We start from the raw sequence: 20,821 nt of genomic DNA on the forward strand, positions 1-20,821 counted from the left end.
ATCTTCATTCTCTGACTCAGCGGGCGAAGTGGACTAAGCATTCAAAACCGTTGAGCATAGGATCAGTAGTTATTGTTAAAAGCCGATAATTCGCTTCAATTACATTGGCCGTTAGCTCGGGTTGAAGAGTTACATCCGAGTCCTGATGGCATAGTCCGCATTGCCACGATACGTACTGCTGAAGGCTCTCGTTTCACGAGGCCTTTAGTCAAACTCTGTCCGTTGCCAAATCAAAACGAATAACGTAACTTAACTTAAACCTATAGTTCATAATTTTAAGTTCGTAATCATAATTTTAAGATCATATGCCTTTTAAGTTAGGTTAATTTTTTCTTAAATTTTGGAAAATACATTAATGTATTTTGGTGGGCGGAATGTTTCGTAACCGTTGTTTATAATAATAAACTAATTCTATAATAATTCGCGTGATGGTGGTATGTGTGAGAGCGAAACGTATTCAAATTCGCACGCATTTGCCGCCAACTAAATCGACCAATAACGCTGGCCAACGGGAGGCCACACGCCCGCGCCATCCAGCGGATGACGCCAGTAACGAAAGTTTGGTGCATCGATGGCGGCACGTTCCCCGGCGCGCTTCATAATTAATACAATAACTGTGAAAGTATAGATTTCCCAGGACCCATAATCCTTACATTGTGTGTACTAACTGTGTGTGGTGTCCTGACAAACGTGACGGAGTGCAGCAGTATAACCAAGGCGGGTTCCTGACGTCGTGTGGCAGTGGCAGATGTGAGTACTTGCATGCATTTCCATCGTCACGCGAATATACGTCAATGTCCCTATGTATCATCACGATACAATATTAGTAGTAAACATTGAGACAAGCAGAAAGTTATCATTAGTTAGTTCATTAGTTTATGTTGGTAATTTATATATATGATGATAGTGTTATTCATATGTATAGGTTATAATCGTAAAATATTTGAATAATGTGGTATGCTATATTGGTTTGAACAGCCTTACCTAGAAAATTACCGTTAAATAGCATCAACTGCACAAGCTGCGAGTAATAAAAGACCGTTTATTTATTTGTATATCTGCACGCTGCTAATGATGCTAATTAACGGTTCTTTAAAATTTCTGTAGTAATTAAACTGGATTGCACATGTTGTGTTCTTTTCTAGTTAGATGAAAGCGTGCAATTAGCGAATATACTGCCGACAGATATTTATAGAAAAGTATGCGAAACTTTAGATATACCGATTGCGAGTTCGTGCCATGAAGCTGATGAAAGTATTAAAGGTAAATTAAATTAATATTTAATATTTTATTTGATAAAATACACGATGGTTAATTATTAGATAGAATTTCATTGATGTTAAAGAAAATAAAAAGGAAGTAATGAAGACTAGATAAACATAATAATAATAGCCCTTGATAGTATTATTTACTTCCTCTATAGCATACTATTATATCTATTAAAACAATATAACAACATTCACTAAAACACAAATATAATACGCATACCATATTATACACTACCCTACCCTAAGAGTTTTGTATATTGAGACCACACCCCAAGAAAGATGCAGAACATGGAATCTTATTTAATGCTCGTGAAAGCATCATTTATATTACATAAAATGAAATAAATTAATCAGTTCAAACGAAATACAATTACTTAACATAAAATACTGAACGAATGGATCTATGCTGTGTGATATTTTTGTTAAATGGAATAGCGAGACGAACTGACCGTCTGGTGAGCGCTACTTATTCCAAAACAAGAATAAACCCACCCATTATGTTAAGATGAGAAATATATGAGGCTTTACCACATGAAATCTTGATCGTCATACTACTAAAGGAGTTTTAAATCTCAAAATGCTCCGTGATTAAACGTGGTATAATCTTGTTACACACTGTTGCTAAGTGGCAAGCATTGTCTAGACTGATTATATGACACAGCAATTAAGATACATTCGGCTTATTTTCATTTAATAATTATATCACAATGTAGGTACAAGCACGGATCTCCTCTATGTACAGAGATTATTTTATATTATATTTACTGTACTACTGAGATTATACTTCGTTATATTGGCTTAATTAAAATATCAAGGAGGCTTTGAATGCGTTAATTAATCACTCATGCTTTAATTTAATATTCCAATCCATATTTTTTATAAATACGCATAATTTTATTGCAGTGCCTCTAACGCGCCGTATGACTAAAGAACCGATGCTCTCTTATCGAAAGTGTATATTAATAAATAGAGACATGGATTCCGATACGGATGTTGAAATATGTTCAAGGTGAATATAGAGAATGGAACCATTTTATGTCACCTCTTTATGTAATTATAATTATCAAGTTTATGATCATAGTCCGTATAATTTTGGAAATTTTTAGGAATTATTATCATGTTCTTAAGTTATTAAATAAATGTAATTATGTTGTTAATTTATTGAAATGCATTTATATTCATTAAAATGTAATCAATTGTGTTACAAACGTATGTATATTATATTATTCATATTACACAAGTCAAATAATTTGTATATTTAAAGTGACGAAGAAGGGGTCAAATTAAATATTCATCAAGAATTGCTAAGCAAACCAGAACGAGAACAAATAACTTGGGCTACACACTATCTACAGCCTGAAAGGGAAGATGAGAAAACACTTGTTAAAAAGGCTGATGATTTGACAGATCGAGTATGATTGTTTTTCTCTCATTTGAGTTTCTTATAACTTATTAAAACTTTCCTTTTTTTGGCCGGCTTGGAGTTCGCTACCCTGTTCGCTTCTACGCCTACTTCAACCTTCCAGTTTCCGGAAACAAAAGCTATGGCACCGCTAATAAAATATCCTACGACCTAGAAGATTAAAGTTTTTTTTATATTATTCCTCATTTCATGAATTATAATTAACTCATTAGTTTTACTGTTTCTTAATACTTAGTTCAACTCCAAGGCGTAAAGATATTTGCAGTGAAAGTGCTCTTCGCTCTCTAGACGTTGCGTGTGTCTAAAAAAATATTTTAATTTATCTTTCATTTTCCTACAGATTGCAAAAGACTTTTGTGATTACATGAAGGAGTTGGGAGGAGACCAGCAATCACAATTATTTACACCAGAAGCTATAAAGGAATTATTTCGGGTATTTTATGTTTATTGGGATAAAAAGAGGTGTTTTTTTCAGAATTTTGGAAAAAATAATATCAATTTTTAAAGGAATATGGATTTTTACCAACAAGACAATAAGCTGTATCTTTGATTTTGTATTGAACACTGTTCCCTTACAGATTGAATTTGATAATCATGCCGCTCGTGGCCTTCGAGTAATATCCAAAGAATTGCCTTCGATTCAAGAAAAAGTAGCAATCAACACAGGAAATCCAGAGGTAATGATTTAAAAAAAATTGTAGAGGATAAACAAAAAATGTATTTGTTACTATAATATAATACATAATAAGACTTAACATCTCATGTCTCAGAATGACGAGCGCATTGGAATACTACACAATACTTTGTAATTCAAGGTGTTACTACTGTTTATGTGCGGTCGTATCGCTTACCATCAGGCGAACGCCGAGCTCGTCTCGTCATTTAAAGTAATAAAAAGAATACAGTTTATTTTAAAGTATCTATTATAATCTGTTATACTGTCTACTGAGAATATCGTTATGTATCATATTCAATTTCATTAAATATTATAATATGTTATGTACTTATTATTTAAACAGAAATCATGCTACAGAGCACTTGAGCGCGAAATATCGAAAGACATCAAGGCGGAACACCTCCCAAAACGCACTACAGCGTTTGGCCAAAGTCTCTTACTGAGGGAACAATTTTACCCACCGCGAAACAACACGAAATGTATGTGGAGATCGGCTCGCCACGTGCCCAAAGAATTAGTCACACTCAAAACCGTGTGGGAAGGCATTACCAACTTAAGGTAAACTTAAATAAAAAACATAGTCACATAGCTATTAAAATATAAAATTACCTAAACATTTTATTTTTCTCATTTTGTTGTGTACTTTAAAATAGCTTTTATAAATAAACTGCAGTCTATCATTTGTTTCTGTCACTGTTATAAATTTATTTTAGCTTTTAAACTTTCGAGTATTTCTAGGATATAACCCAACCTCTCTTCCCACATAGTTGGTATCACGCTACACTTGCAATAAAGAAGCCACCTAAAATATAATTCTTAGTACTGAGTACTGACTGACATATAACTTAGAGCTTAAACAGCTGACTAACAAGCCACTGTGACTAGAAGCATGTTTTGCAAACGTGTTTCCGAGAGAGAGTTTTAAAGGAATACTATTTACATTAATTTGAAGATTTTTATAGCGAAAAAATCTTTTAATGCAGGCGAAAATCTAGTAAAATAATAAAACTAATTATTGCCAGGAGTGTAAAAGAGTTTTGCCGTTGGATGATCGAGCACCCGGAGTACCGAAGACCGTCGTACTTAAACTGTCTTGGAATGTTCGACCCTGCGATGTTGGATGCGAGAATCACTCTAGAGACGAAGTACCGCATCTCCTCGACAGCCCCTGTAGAACCACCACTACCTGTGGACCATATTCGAAGAAGATTGTCGGAACTAGCCGATTCTTGAAATACATTTTGTTCTTTTCCAATTTTTGTTATAAAACGAAGGACTTGCTGGAGCCTGGTTGAAATGTCCGCGACCTCACTCCGTTTTTCTTTACATTTTTAAGCTGTTTTACTTTGAAAGATAGAAAATGATTATATGATTATTGTATATATGTTTTTAACTACATTTATTTGTAAGTTTATATTTTTAGGTACCTTATGAGCGGGGGAAAATGCCTATGGCATTAAATCCACCTATATACATTTGTATAAGTTCATAAATAAATTAATATTAGAAAAATATATATTTTTATTTACGAAATTTTCAAATAAAAGTTATAAGCCAGCGCGTACTAAATACTAAGGTAGAATGCAATAATGAACGCAAGTTCTGCAGATTGTCTTGTTTAGAATAGATTATTTTTTTAGATTGTTTTAAAACGGAAGTCATTGTCCCCTCTCCACTATTCCGAAAGATTAGAATTTTACTTTGCGCTTGAGGGCATTTTACACTTGTGGTATACGCTTGCGACATCGGCTTGTTATAAATATAATTGGCACTATAATGTTACAAAAATAATCTTAAGAAAATCGTGTGTGTGGAAAACGTGATAATTATTTTACCTTTTCTGGGAAATAAATAACTTTACACAATGAATAATGAAGAATCCGCGCGACTGCCCTGTATTGTATTAGAGAGTGATGGGCGTTTTTATAAGAGCTAAATTTGGTGAACCTGTTAACTCGCCAACCAACTCTCTGTATGAAAATGTATAGTTTTCGCCTTTTAACTACATAATAAACGATCACCAATAATGGCCGAGTCAAAAATATTCACCATACCATTGTCTTTTTAACCTGCTGCATATACAAATCCAAATTGATTTTCTAGTTGACTAGAATATGCTTTTTCCATTAGCTAAAACAATATTTATTATTTTTATCTGTCCTATTATTATCTCAGCCGGGACGGCACAGACCAAGCTAATATAGTCCGGTCAGTTTAGACATTGACCTTTGCAAAAATTCCCAGAAAGCTGAAAATTTGCATAGATGTTAGGGAGACCATTGTTATGAAATTGTGAAAAGTCCCCATCGATCCCATGTCTGCAAATTTTTTTATTCAAGGTCATAGGTTTGAAAAATGTGTTTTTTGAATTTTCAGCGAAACAGTTAGTTTTATGATAAAATATGTCAGACAAAAATTATAGATCATGCAATTATCTACAAAAATTGTCCTTACACATTTTTTCACAACACTAACCATTATTGAGAAAAAACAATTACAAAATTTTCTTACGCTGTATTGTCTATAATATGTACACGTTTCCACACCACCTATTAGGTAGTGTACCTAGCGCGTTATTTTTAATGTGGTTTCCCCGGTAGGTCTATTCCACGGTCTATTACAGTAAAATTTAATGAATGTTTGGTTATTCTTCTTCCTTTCAGTCGTTGTACTCTTGTCAGAGTGCTCGTTGTCGATCAGGTACAGCTCGAGCGACAAGTTCCGTTATACTTGGTTATAAACATATTTTATTCATCATCATCGTCATTAATTATTTCTTCTTCTTCTTCCCCTCCATCTTCTTCTCTCTCTCCATTTTCTTCTTCTTCCTCATCTTCTTGAGTTGACGTAAATTGTACTAAAAGCGATACATCAGTTGTTTCGTCGTTGATGTGAAAATCTTCTTCTGTTGGAGATTCAACATTTGAACACGATTGGCCTGGACAAGTGGTGCACGCTAGTGAACAAAATAAGCCTACTTTTTTGCAGCCGCATCTCGAGTTGCAAAAAATTGAATTAAGGAGGTTTTCTGGTGCAGTGGAAGAAGCGTGTGGATTGGTTCCAATACATTATTGACTGCTTCCAACCCCATTGTTCTGGGTCTAGTTGATTACCAAGCCACACCTAAACCTGGTAATATACACGATAAAAATGTTGGTGAGCAGAAGCCGCGGTTGGAGGAAGGCAAGTTAATTGCACACGTTTTTTATTACGTCTTTGTGTTGCAAAAGATAAGTAACGTAATTTGTTTATGGAAGTTATTTTTTTTGGAGCTCCATATACAGACAGAAGAAAGCGAATTCCGTTGGTGATTAGAGTTTCTGGTGAAGAGTTGATATCTTCGAAAGCTTGTGCACAAGTAATAAAATTTTCTTTTTCAAACAATTTAAAAATTGTTGTTTTAACAGGAATATGTTCAGCGGTTAATTTTTCTTTTAGCATTGTAATGAACCGAGACTTATTATGAATGTTTGACAAAAATTGTTCAAACTTTAGCAGAGAATATTTTAAATAACTACGTGTTTTCACTACGAAGGAATTTCCAAGACTAACTGTGATTTAGGTGTAACCTTACAAAAACAGGTAGACGGAACGGCCACGCGAACATTGGAATGGCAGGCAGATGTTGTTCAAGAGCACATGGTCCCTTAAAATTAGGGACTCCGTTTTCTTAACATCATATTTTCAGAATTATCGGACAATATGAATGTATTAGTCACGCAGACTTATAGTTTTACTTATATTACAAGCCCAATGATATCATAGACAGCTTAGTCATGCTTATTATGGAGAATACAGCGTAAGAAAATTTTGTAATTGTTTTTTCTCAAAAATGGTTAGTGTTATGAAAAAATGTGTAAGGAATTTTTTTTAGATAATTGCATGATCTACAATTTTTGTCTGACATATTTGTTCATAAAATTAACCGTTTCGGTGAAAAATTCGATAAACACATTTTTGCAACCTTTGGCCTTGAATAAAAAATTTTGCAGACATGGGATCGATGGGGACTTTTCACAATTTCATAATAATGGTGTCCCTTACATCTATGCAAATTTTCAGCTTTGTGGGAATTAATGCAAGGTTACCCCTATTTTTGGGCTAAATTGACCGGACTAATATAAGTAAATTCCCTAATATACATTACTTACATATCATCCATACTATAATATTATAAAGCTGAAGCCTTTGTTTGTTTGAACGCGTTGCCGCTAATCTCAAGAAGTTCTTAATCTATTTTTTACTAATAGGAAGCTACATTACACTTCAATGCTATATGCGTTTTCTTATCCCGAGCAAATATTTATCCCGGCAAAGTTTTTTCACGCGGGCGAATCTGCAGGCAAAAGCTAATATATACATAAGATATTCGAAAGATCAGAATATCCTAACACCCCAAAACACTAACATAATATTCTTACTAACAGTTGGTAAAAAATAAAATTAATATTTTTCATGATAATAAATGCTTTCTCGGCGGCATAGTTGTTAAGGTTCGACTGCAGTAGTAAGGTCTCGGATTTGATCTCCGGGTCGGGCTGTGATATTTCTGCTCAGTATCAGCCTAAACTCTGGAATTTGTGACCGATAAGGCGATAGGCTCGCCCCATCATATCATAAGGCGGAATACGCATGGTGGAAATTGCATTCACCAATAGCACCTCTGTCTACCCCTTTTGAAATAAAGTAGTGTGAGTGTAGGCGTGTGACAATAATAAATATTTTTTGGCATTGACTCAAATAAAATTAACAATTACACTATTAACGTATACGTTCATAGGACATATATATCGAGGAATTATACAGTTTTTATCAGTAAAAAAACATGTGGCGTTTTATTGCAAATTTGATTTTGTTTCATTTTATTACTAACGTAATAAAAGATTAGTTATAATAAAGTGATAAGGAAATTTTTTAATGGTTAATACACATATTTTTACTCGTGTGCAGTACAAAAAAAATCATAATATCAGCTCTGTATTACGTTATTTCAATGCCGTTTTTTTATTACGTGTACCTCTTATTTTGTCTGTTGCAATAACATTTTATTAGTATATTTTATGTTAAATATTCAGTGGTATCCGGGTTATAAACCTTTAATCCAATTGGCATGCAATAAAAGTAGTCAAAGTCCACTGTCGCTTCTAATATTTTTATAACAAAACCTATTAGATACTTATTATTTATATTTTTACCCAATACATTGTTGCCTCCATTAAACAATGATTTTGAAAAAATACTAGGATCCAAATAATACTTATGAATAATGAGAGAATATCGTATGATTATATCATTACTTAACCAGTTTTAGATTTAACCTACAGAGATAGCAAGATAAGATTTACAACGTATTATTTGCCTCTTCAAAGATAACTACAATATCTCGACTCATACGCATATAAAACAGGAAAGCAAATCTAAAAATGTTATTATTTAATGATTCTTTGGATATTTTAAACGGAATCATTCATCATGGACAGAATATCTAGTGAAAGTGAGTCAGAAATGAAATTTGACACAGTGCTAAACGCCGAGATAGGACCGTTTGGAAAATATCAGTTGACAACCATAGCACTGTTGAGTCTACCTGCGATATTCTGCGCTTGCATGGCTGGAGACTACATATTCACGGCGGGTAGTATTCAACATCGATGTGCAATCCCGCAGTGTGATGGACCACAGCCGGAATTCGCTCCAGAATGGATTTTAAACGCTGTACCCGGAACGGCCACAGGCTTTGATAACTGTTATCGCTATGCTAACGCAACTGATAACATTGACGCGATCCCCAACAATCAAGATATTTGCCCGGCTGGCTTGTTCGACAGAAGTACTTCAGTACCATGCGATTCCTTTGTGTACGAAACGACAAACACTGTGGTTTATGATTTTAATTTGGAATGTCAAGAATGGTTAAGGACACTTCCCGGCACTTTAAACAGTCTTGGAGGAATGGTTGCCCTCCTGTTGGCAGGTTACATATCGGATCATTTCGGTAGACGTATGTCAATAGTAATTTTCTGTTTTAACATTGGTTTAATAGGATTAATTCGTGCGTTTTCGGTAAATTATACCATGTATGTAGTGTTTCAATTTTTACAAACGGCTCTCGGTGGTGGAGCATTCAGCGCCGCTTACATATTGGCAGCAGAAGTAGTTGGCGCTGAATACCGCGTACGCACTAGTGCGACAATGTCCAGCCTATTTGCTTTGGGTCAAGTACTTTTAGGTTTGCTAGCTTGGGCCATTCCTGAATGGCGAAAACTTACTTTGACGATGTTTGTACCTATATTTGCACTTGTATCTTATTACTGGCTACTTTCAGAAAGTTACAGATGGTTGCTAAGCAAAAATGAAAAAGAGAAAGCTACAGTCGCATTACAACGCGCTGCTCGGATGAATGGTAAAGAAATTTCAGATAAGTCTCTAAACTTTTTACTTAACGCAATACAGAATACTGCTGCGAATAAAAATAGCGAAAATAAAAATATTTTCTATCGCGTCATTAAGTCGCCAGTCATGTTACGTCGGTGTTGCACGACTCCATTCTTATGGATAACAACTGTGTTCATTTATTACGGATTATCAATAAATTCAGTTAATTTAACAGGCAATAAATACATTAATTATATAGCGATCGCAGCTGTAGAGATCCCTGGCTTTTGGACTGCTGTACTATTATTAGATAGGATAGGTCGAAGAATTACATTGTTTTCTGGCTTCATGATATGCGCCATTTGTAACTTTGCTTTTGCCTTTACGCCTAAAAATTTCTATGTTTTACCTTTGATATTTTATTTAATTGGGAAGTATTGCATCGGTCTAGTAATGACATCATTATATCTGTTTACTGCCGAATTGTATCCGACTAGATACCGACATTCATTTCTAGGATTTTCATCAATGTTAGGTCGTATAGGGTCAGTGGTATCACCTCTTACCCCTCCATTAATGATTTATTGGAGAGGCATACCATCTATGATGTTTGCAGTTTTGGCCTTTATCGCTTCATTTCTAGTAATGACGCAACCAGAAACACGGGGATTAAAAGTGCCTGATACTTTTGAGGATGCCGAGCAACTTGGAAAAAAAACCGCGCTAAGATAATATTTTAGTATTACGAGGTGCATTCCACCTATCGGCCGTTTAAAAAAACCATATTTGAAAATAGGCTACAACATGAATGTGAAAGATTACAGAATATGCTACTTATGATTTACAGAGTACCAAAGGTTTCTCATAGAGGGCGCTATAATCAAATTTGTGATATTACATATAAAAAACAATTGCTTATAATAGTTATTATTCAATATTTCATACGAATTCAATAATATTTAATTCTTAATATATTTAATTTTGTACAGATATTATAAAATATTTTTCATAAAATAAATACTATTTATTTATTTTTCAATGAGGTTTTATTTCAAACTAATCCCGTTTTTTTATTGAATTTAAATAAGAATATAGATTACAAAGTATTATTATTTAAATACTTAAACATATTTTTAAAATATATATAGCTGCAACTGGTGATTCATTAATTATAATTGTTCTAATCGTTTAGTACAAAAATTATAAGCTCATCAGCTAATCAAATTATATGTCATTTCGAGTGTAGAAGGCAAACATGGGCAGATACACGCTAATTATAATTAAATATTCTCGACGCTTAGTGGCATGGTGGTACAATAATTCCATGGTCAATTATAGAGCATCGACAATAATGTGGCGCCGCCCTAGGGGCAAGAATAGGTTGTTTGGCCACTTCACCATAGTGAGACGTATAGTAGTAAGTTACTACTAGTAACTCTATCTAGTCCTATCTAGTCTAAAGACACGTAACAAAGTATTCTTTGTGTAGAGTTTATACACTTCTTACTAACTAAGCAAGGGTTATGCCGAATTATTTATCTCTGAAACTCACAGAGGGCGCTACTTTACCAAAAGGAACCGTTAATTGAAAAACTAATAATATCTTGGTTCAAGTACCTACTTATATTAAACTAATTTAGAAGAAAACAAATTTTGAAGATATTTTTACTGATTCTATTCTATTGAATGTTTACTTTATTACCTGGAAATTTATTCAGAAATCAATTGAACATTTTATATTCTTAAATAAGTAAAAAGGGACCTTATATTGAAATCATGATTGTACGTAAAGTTTTTAAAGGATAGAATTAAATCTTAGAAATTCTTAAGTTGCTTTTTAAATTCAGTGCGATAGACGTGCCTACCCGTCAATAGGTCCCTTCAGAGCTATTCTTCAATGGAAATAATATTAACTAAATGAAAATTATTATTTATCGTACTCAATCGTAAGTCGAAGGTGGTGTCTAGCTAGAAATAACTTAATCTGCTTGCAAATAGTTAATCAGAGAGGGAAGCCTGAATAATGAATAACAATAGTTCTGAAACCAAATGACAGTGAATACTTATAAAAAATATTTTAGTAATTACAGTTAGCGCACGGACAGCCGTATAGAGAACAATCATTAAATTAGATTTATTATACCTACCTACTTGCAAACTCTTTGGTCAGATATATTTCCAATAAAAACAAATTATTTTAAACGTCAGGTTTCCATATATATTATAATTCTCTTTGCTCTTTGCGTCAGGGAATATCATCGCGAGGATTATTGTACGAAAAAAAAATATTTTTATTTTTTCAATACGTTCTCAAGTGTCAAGTGGTCAATATTAAGCAGTAGGTACATTGCATTACGTAGACGATTTTGATCATGCCCTGCGGGAAACGGCCCCTCATTAAAACTTGGGACAAGCCAAGAAACATAAGGGTTATTACACCATCGCGGTATGAACAAGACGAACCGTCCGTGAAACAACACTGGAAGAATGTCTTAAAATCGTTGGAATTAGCTTACAAAGATGATAAGGTTCTGTATTTCCTTTATGACTATTTTATTATGGCGCGATTATACTACTCAATTGAAATGACTTAATCACTTGTTCATGTTCTAGTTCTGGGAATCGCAATCTGAAGAAGTAAGACAGTTGGTTGGCCCAGTTATTTTCCACCGGTTGAGCAAAATATTCGAGTTGCCGCCCGAGGCTACACATTATGAGCCCAAAGCCGACATTACTTCTTTGGTCCCCTCCGAAAACTTCTACAGGGCGAGGTCCATTGGCCAGGTAATCTATATCTTCTATATCTATACTTATAATAAATCTGTAGAGAGGTCAATTCTGTACACGAAATATATTTCCAAAATAACCATCAGGGGGTGATTAGGGATCGATACTGATGCCAAAAATGCAATTAGTAAAATTTTTGTCTGTCTGTCTGTATAACCGTTATAGAAACAAAAACTACTCGACGGATTTTAACGAAACTTGGTACAATTATTTTTCATACTCCTGTGCTGGTTATAGTATACTTTTCTTCACGCTACAATTAATAGGAGCAGAGCAGTGAAGGGAAATGTTGGGAAAACGGGAGAAGTTACTCCATTATTTAAGCTTCCGTCGCGTGTGCAACCTTAATGGTTAAAGCTACACAGAAATCATGTATGACGGAAATGTTCTCCTTAAAATTATGTAAAAAAATATCCCACGACAGCATATGTCTATCTTTTATGGTTGACTCACAATAACACGTGTAACTCCCGATAGCTTAGCAGTTCGAAGCTTTCTCATTATATTTGTGTACTCTTACGTTTATAACACTCTCAGTCATCCCTAATTAAAAAAGTTAACATTATTAAATATTCCATAAAAAAGAATCATAGAAATCCATATAGAAACACCTATGTTATACATGAAATACGCTAATAATAAGCCATCACGCGTGAATACTAATCATGCTATAAGGATTATTTTTGTATATATATATATATATATATATATATATATATATATATATAAGGTCGCGAACGCACAGGCAGGCGGCTTGCTTGGCACCTAGAGGCTAGCGAATCACCTAGCGAATAGCTTCGTAAAACGAACATTCTCGAACGTTCGCGACCGGCTCCATTTTTTAAGTCCGAAATCCACGCGGGCGAAGCTGCGGGCGGAAGCTAGTAATTAAATATATTTGTTAAATTTTATTTAAATAATGTAATATTTAAAATTGGTAAGGAAATTAACTATTAGATAGAATGAACTAATAGAATTATATAATACTAGATTTTGCCCGTGGCTCCGCCCGCGTTATAAAGTTTTTCAGGCTAAAGTTTTCCGTTATAAAAGTAGAAGTTTCCCGGGAGCCTAGGTTCTTCCCAGGGTCTCAAACTGTCTCCATACCAAATTTCATCTTAATACGTTGGGTAGTTTTTGAGTTTAACACGTTCAGACAGACAGATGCAGCGGGGACTTTGTTTTATAATATATTTTTTAGAACTTTTTAAGTGGAACAATCCCGTCATACATCATTGTTGCATAACTTTAACCGTTTACGCAGCGCAGGCAACGGAAACTCTCAAAACTAATAATTTTCCCCGTTTTTGCAACATGTTTCATTACTGCTTCGCTCCTATTGGTCGTAGCGTGATATATAGCCTATAGCACTCCAGGAACAAAGGGCTATCCAATACAAAAAGATTTTTTCAGTTCAAACCGCTAGTTCCTGAGATTAGCCATTACTGCTCGGCTCCTATTGGTCATAGCATGATGATATATAGCTTATAGCGGTTTACAAATAAAGGGCTATCCAACACAAACCGAATTTTTCAGTTGAAACCGGTAGTTCCTGAGATTAGACATTACTGCTCCGCTCCTTTTGGGTATAGCGTGATGATATATAGCCTATAGCACTCCACGAACAAAGGGCTATCCAACGCAAAAAGAATTTTTCGATTTGGACCGGTAGTTCCTGAGATTAGCGCGTTCAAACAAACAAACAAACAAACAAACTCTTCAGCTTTATATAATAGTATATATAGAAGTATAGATAACAAATGAAGGTTTATATCGGTCTTCCATATTTTTTTAATTATTGCTTGTAACTATGATGGTAACCATTTTAGCTAAGGTCCCGTCCAGCATTTTCGGCCAGTGACTTTGAGCCTTCGTTTTATGAGAAGGGTGATGAATTCGGAGAAGAGGCACAAGAGGAACAATCGGAACAATGGAGTCTGTCATCCATCGCTCATAGCGCTGAGTTAAAAAAGTCTTCCCGCATGAAATCTATTCAAATGGTCCGATCAAAATCTTTAACAATTTCTAAACTTTTCTCCAAATCGAAATCGTTCTCCAAATTTTTTTCAAAAACGTTAATGAAATCATACTCGAGTAGAATGAAGAGCATTAGATCAGAACTTACTTCAACCGACGAGTCAACGAGATCAGGAGACGACTTAGAAGTACATCTCAGCAGTAAATTCAAGTTAATAATTAATTTACTAATAAAATATTTCAATTAGTGATACAGCTATTAATTATAATGGTTATTCATAGACAACCTCCATATCAAAAGAGAACAAAAAATCCACACTACGAAATGCTGTATTGTAATAAATCCGAAAGTGACATGATCAAGTGGAATTCAAAATACAAACAAAAGGCATTCGATGTTTCAGCTGTTGATGAATTTAGTAAGAAAGCTGAGATTACAACGAAAAAGGTAGGAAATGTGATTAAATATGATTATCTATATAATATGTTCAGTTATCGAAAGTATTATATGAGATAAATTGTATTTTGAGCAAATCCATGTTAACTCATATATCAGATGCCTATTTTTTATCCGTTTGTATTAACAACTAACGATAAAGGAAGTAATATAGAGAGTATAATTAAGTGAGTAGAATATTATTACACTCAAAGTGAACGCAATTCGTTCAATTTGGATTTTGTGGATCATTATTAATATGACTAGATAATATAAGTATCTATAAGCCAAAGAATATAGCTGAAGAGTTGTTTTTGTTTAAACACAAACGCAAAATACGAAATGGTAATCAATCCCAACCTGTAAATTATTTCACTTTGTTAGAAATTAGAAAGCTACTTACATTATATTCAATATTTTCTTCTATTTATTTTTACGAACAAAAGTTGCCAAGGAAATTAATTTTCGTTATAATTTTGGCTGTTATAAAAATGAAAAATATTTTAAGTAAAGAAAGCACTGTTTGGTTGTTATGAAAGCTATTTTTATAAAAAGCGTACATAATTCTTAAAAATTCAACGTAAAATGTTTCTTAGTAATTTATTTTTGAACAGATCGCAAAAGATTTCTACGACTGGTGGGTGGGGTTAGGCAACGTGGAGTTTAAAAGCGAAATCAAACAACCGGAAGATATTGAAGAACTGTTCCAAGTAACAATCGCTTTTAAATACATTTTTAATAACACATACCTACGCCTTTTATACCCGTAGAAATAGAGATGCCATTAGTCCACCCGCTTTTCGCCATGTGTATTCAGTCCCATTATATTGTGATAGCGGGTGATTCAATCGACATATCATACACAGATTCTACACTTCGGGCTGCCACTGAGTCAAAAATCCCAAAATAACTTCACCCGACCCGAGATCTAACCCCAGACCTCACCTAGGCAGTTGTATCTTAATACGACAAGGCTACTTAAAAACAAGAACCGTTAATTAATAGACTTTAATGATGTCAGGTTTGGTTCGATGAACACGCTTCGCGCGGGCTCGTATTGCATCCAAAGTTAATTCCTTGCGTGCTCCAAACAATAGCAGATTACGTGGGGAAACCTGAGGTAAGCGTTAATATATATTTTTTATATTATATTTAGTAAATAAAGACATAATTTAAACATATAGCACTCCAAAATATTTCCTTTGAGTCCGGTAAAAAAACTTTTAGTAAGTCCCTAGTAATTATTGCATATGCTCTTGATACTAAATTTGACGATAATAGATAATACGCATAATGCACTAGTGAAGGTTTTTGAGGATGCGTAAAATTATTTCTTTCCAAATAAAAATGTAAGATAGAAAAAAGGCATTCTACATGCATTGAGTTAAAAAGATATTGTTATATAAATAAAAAATATTTTTGTCGGAATTTTCCTCATTTAACCTGATTTAACCTTACATTACGTAGAAGCCGGATTTTCAGTTTATACAATCGCTTTATCTCGGAAATGGTGATTCTCAATAAAGAGTGCTAGATCCATTTTATAGGTAATTATAATATATTCTACAATTTAAACAGGAAAACTGATCACGATGAAACTGACGTCAATTGACGCTTTTGCTATCACTTATTGTATAGTTAATGAAATTAATATAGCACTAATATATCATCTCCCCCCCCCAAAAACTTATTTCCTGCTCTAAAAACACTCATTTCTTTGGCGTTACTCGTGTTACACGGCAATCTGACTTTCTTCGACAATCTTTCTGTATAAACTATTTGGCAAACAAATATTCAATATACAATTCCTGGCATCCAAAATCAAGTAAGACTCTTCTTGATCATTCCTCAAATGATTTTCATTTGCAGTTGGCGTGCCCGAAGGTCTTGAAGAGGCAGGTTGCTTACGACATCCATGCAGAGACCAGTCCGGCACATGAAAAGGCATTCAATACATGCCTGCCACAAAAGATGAAGCACATACCACCACGGAACAATACTGCGTTGATGTGGCGCGGCGTTCAAATACCTGAAGACTTGCGGTCTATGTCGTGCGTGTGGGAAGATATACAGCATCTCACGTATGTCGAAGAATTTTATAAAAATATTAAAACTTACTTAATGATGAACACATACTGGTCGACCATTGGTCTAAAAGCATGGTTATTTGATCACATAGTTCTTATGAGATCCAGACATGCACGGTGAAAGATTTTAAATATGAGACTAGTTTAGAATTAGTTGGATACATAATATCTACATTTATACACCAAACTTGATCCAGATATATTTAAGTACCAGATTATAAGATTGTTTCTAACAATCGTCTAAACAGACAACGCTTTGTAGTTTTTCTTTGGATGGTTGTCGATGAATGAGCAATCAGATCTGTAGTAATTTTGCTTTTTATAGGTCAACAAAAGCGTTCCACAAATGGTTGCAGCAACGCCCTCACTTGCCCATGCCTCCATGCCTCAAGAAACTCGATGAGCCAGGAGACAGGAAGCAGCTGTTTGTCGTACCCTCGGACTATGTGGGACGAGATAAGAGTGGTTCACCATCCGCCCAGGAATTAGCTCTGCCCGTCTCTCAATTCTCTATTGAACTTAAAGAAGTGCTTAGTAAGCTCATGAACCAATAGAGACGTAAAACTGTGAATGAATCAAAATCGTAATTGATGTCATTACATATTTGGAAATTATTCGGTACTACCTATATTATTATTAGAATATTTTGTAATGGAAAGTTTGGTACAGAAATAATTTTTTTTACTTATTTAGGAACGCAAATATGTATGTTGAATTAATTGAAGACTTACTTCTTCAACAATAAACGTCATTAACAAACGGAAAACTGATTAGTATAATCGTTGATGGAAAATTATTGGCAAAGCTCAAGGTAGTCAAAACATTGCTTAAAGATTTATTACAATAACATCCATACGCAAGCATATTATTAGTTTCGATGTTTGGGTGTTTATACTCAATGGATATTTATAATATTTATCAACACATATCTATTGATTAGCGTAACCCGTCATGGTCATTTTTATAAAAGTTACTACCTGTAATCAGAATTTGTTTGTTTATAATTAATGATTACCAAAGAAATAATTAAAGTTAATTTCCTAAATATTAAAACAAAGAGGAAATACTCGTCGACCATAAACCGATCACGATAATTACACCGACATTAAAGATATGTTTGACGATACCGATAATTGATAACAATACTTCTATATTTTTATAATTCATTTGCAATCTAAATCGCACAAACCCAGAGTTACGCATGCTGTGTGCAGTGAGTCGGAAAATGTATTAAATATTAAATAAATACGGGTTGAAGTGATTTAAATAAAATTACAATGACGGACACCAACGTACAAACTCCAAGCAAAAAAGAACTATTGGACGAAATAGTGAATAGAAAAAAATTGGGTGACAAAAAGTTTCACTCGGAATCTTCGCTTCAACAATTTGGAGAAAATGAAGAGACTAATGGTTCAGATACAAATCAGGACCCCGGTGTAAGTATAATTGAAATAGTAATTTATTTTAGGGTTAAATATTTTATTATAAAGGTTTATGTATTGCAATAGACAACGCGGCTGATAAAAATAAACAAACGCGTGAAATTGTATCCTCTGATAAATGTTGCGAAATTTTAGGGAATAATGTGTAAAGTATTTGGCGGAAAATTAAAATAATTTATTAGCCACATAGGCGGACATAGTTGTTCTTATGATAGGTCAGGATAAATGAGAATAATAATTGTATGACTACAGACATTTAGTGCTAGAGGTAAAATTACAAGAACAAAGTATGATGTTACTAAAAATCCAGCCCGGGCTGGGAAGTAACAAGAGATAACAAATATTGTGAAGGATGCGTCGCGATCATCACTGGTAAGCATAAATTAGACCGAACCGGACTAAACTACCAGCCTTAAAACTTAAGTGATGATTACCCGAAGAAGAAAGGCAGATGGAAAGTCCGGCCTTACCTTTTGTCAATTCCTACTTTATTATTACAGTTATTATTTTAACACAAGTTCGTTCATTTTATGTTGATTTGGATTCACATTCAAAATTGTGAATAGTTTAGTAGATAACATTAATTTATAGGTATATACTCCTATAACGTTTGCGCTGGAAATAACAAATATATATTTTACATTTATATTTATTTAATTTATATATATTTCATGTATTTACAAATTGCTCATGTTTTCTTCACATTAAAGTTGTAAAGGGATAATAAAAATTTCAATACGGGCAAATTATATCTTGTGTTATGGTAAATTTTGAAACAACATTACTAAGGTTTAAATTCATTGAACAAATTGGTAAGTAAATAATATATTCGCGATTACCGAGCGAGAACGGAAACTGACAGCCAAAACTGAAGTCGAGTGTTCGATTCTATTCCACGGCCACGATGGACCATCGCCCACTGGGGGAGCGTCACAGTGCACAACATTAGATTATTCTTCATACACGATATTTCGCTCATCATTGTATCTACATTTTTTTAATAAAAAAGAACTCGCATTTAATTAAAAAGTAGATTCATCTTTTTACAACAGCAACTGCTACGTTTATCTTCTATTATTAGTAGGAGAGACCCGTCCTTGGATACGGGCTGCTAGCCGCAGAACTACCTACAGTTTTAATATGATTATATTGCATTGAGTATAGAAAACGTGGAGAGTAGATACATTAGAAGGTAAAAGACCTAAAATGATTTCATTTATGTATAACTAAGGCTCATGAATTACACCTAAAACTTAATTCTAAAGTTAAATAAACCCTACTATTTTAGTACAAGTATCTTACACAAGCGACACAGGGGCAATAATGTAAACTAAACCCAATCCAGCTGTAACCTCATTTGAATCGTACGTATCATAATTATAATTACGTAACTAATTATATCACGTGCTATTCAAATAATTGATTGCAATCAAATAATCCGGCTTCAGTACTCCTAACTAAAGAAGTCAATAAATTGGTATTATTTATTTGTTCTTTTTCACAGGTCCTAAATACGTCAATTAACAGTTTACCAAATGCAGAAGAAGAGTTGGAGAGAAAGCGGACGATGTCGACGCCTGGCCCCGTGTCTGGGAGTCTCTTGACCGCGTCAGCTGCCAGGGCCGCACGTCGACGTCCACAGAAAAACGTCATGTATGCGCCTGAACTTGAAAGAAGTGTAAGTCCTTACAATCTTAACTCAGTTCAAAATTTTCATATACTTATATTTCCTGTTTCCTCTTCAGATTACATAAAATCAACAATACAAGAATGTAACGTAAACTCTAAAGTATTAATTTTATTATATTGCACCAAAATGTAGGTATAATTAGCTTTTTTGTGGGTTTAATTTTTTTATTATTAGAAGTTCGATTTATCATAGTCAATGCTTAAATTATTTATATTTCGCATTACAACATCGCTGTTTGTTGATTACTATTTAAACTACAGTAAGATTGTGGATATAGTAATATTTTTAAATTTTGTGAACCTACCTTTTTTTTTCATTTTTCTATCAAATTGTGACGTACTACACAAAAGATTACAGTAATTATATAAATCAGCATTAAAAATGGTGACGTTTTCAAATAATTCCGATAAGTTATCTTCATAATTTCACTTATCTGCACTATTGGCTAGCCATCGGTCTTAAGTAATGCACCAAAATACGAAATACATACACAATGTTGTGAATATACTGTAATGCACGTAGATATAGCCCGACCAAAAAAATTAAAACTCGCAAATCCCAATATTGCGGTTAAAATATGGAACTCATATCTGGTACTGACAATGTTAATTTTAAAACAAATAAACGTTAAAAAACCGAGTCCGAACTGCGAAAAAA

At 33.9% G+C, this 20,821-nt stretch overlaps 3 protein-coding genes and 1 pseudogene across 4 annotated transcripts; 3 read left to right on the plus strand and 1 right to left on the minus strand.

The window, feature by feature from the left end:
- Positions 1–451: 451 nt before the first annotated feature.
- On the plus strand, positions 452–4,806 carry LOC115453548. Of its 2 annotated transcripts, none has more exons than XM_037441576.1 (8): positions 452–750; positions 1,146–1,263; positions 2,172–2,277; positions 2,533–2,680; positions 3,032–3,124; positions 3,270–3,368; positions 3,711–3,925; positions 4,390–4,806. In XM_037441576.1, exons 3-8 carry the CDS (start codon positions 2,189–2,191, stop codon positions 4,598–4,600), a joined length of 855 nt encoding a protein of 284 aa, XP_037297473.1. In that variant the 5' UTR covers positions 452–750; positions 1,146–1,263; positions 2,172–2,188; the 3' UTR covers positions 4,601–4,806. The 2 variants fall into 2 exon arrangements, with proteins under 2 accessions (XP_037297473.1, XP_037297474.1); XM_037441577.1 differs by having other exon boundaries at positions 1,150–1,263.
- A 464-nt stretch (positions 4,807–5,270) lies between these two features.
- On the minus strand, positions 5,271–7,525 carry LOC119190197 (annotated as a pseudogene).
- A 1,272-nt stretch (positions 7,526–8,797) lies between these two features.
- Positions 8,798–10,745, plus strand: LOC115453549 (organic cation transporter protein). Its single transcript, XM_030182251.2, has one exon. The coding sequence runs from the start codon at positions 8,840–8,842 to the stop codon at positions 10,472–10,474; it is 1,635 nt and encodes a 544-aa protein (XP_030038111.1). The 5' UTR covers positions 8,798–8,839; the 3' UTR covers positions 10,475–10,745.
- A 1,063-nt stretch (positions 10,746–11,808) lies between these two features.
- Positions 11,809–20,306, plus strand: LOC115453551. The gene is made up of 10 exons (XM_037441278.1): positions 11,809–12,270; positions 12,356–12,526; positions 14,359–14,717; positions 14,789–14,954; positions 15,557–15,652; positions 15,964–16,062; positions 16,812–17,023; positions 17,355–17,647; positions 17,723–18,468; positions 19,979–20,306. The coding sequence occupies exons 1-8, from the start codon at positions 12,115–12,117 to the stop codon at positions 17,581–17,583; spliced, it is 1,488 nt and encodes a 495-aa protein (XP_037297175.1). The 5' UTR covers positions 11,809–12,114; the 3' UTR covers positions 17,584–17,647; positions 17,723–18,468; positions 19,979–20,306.
- The last annotated feature ends 515 nt before the right edge of the window (positions 20,307–20,821 follow it).

Source organism: Manduca sexta, chromosome 22 (assembly GCF_014839805.1).
Source record: "Manduca sexta isolate Smith_Timp_Sample1 chromosome 22, JHU_Msex_v1.0, whole genome shotgun sequence".
Taxonomy (NCBI): domain Eukaryota; kingdom Metazoa; phylum Arthropoda; class Insecta; order Lepidoptera; family Sphingidae; genus Manduca; species Manduca sexta.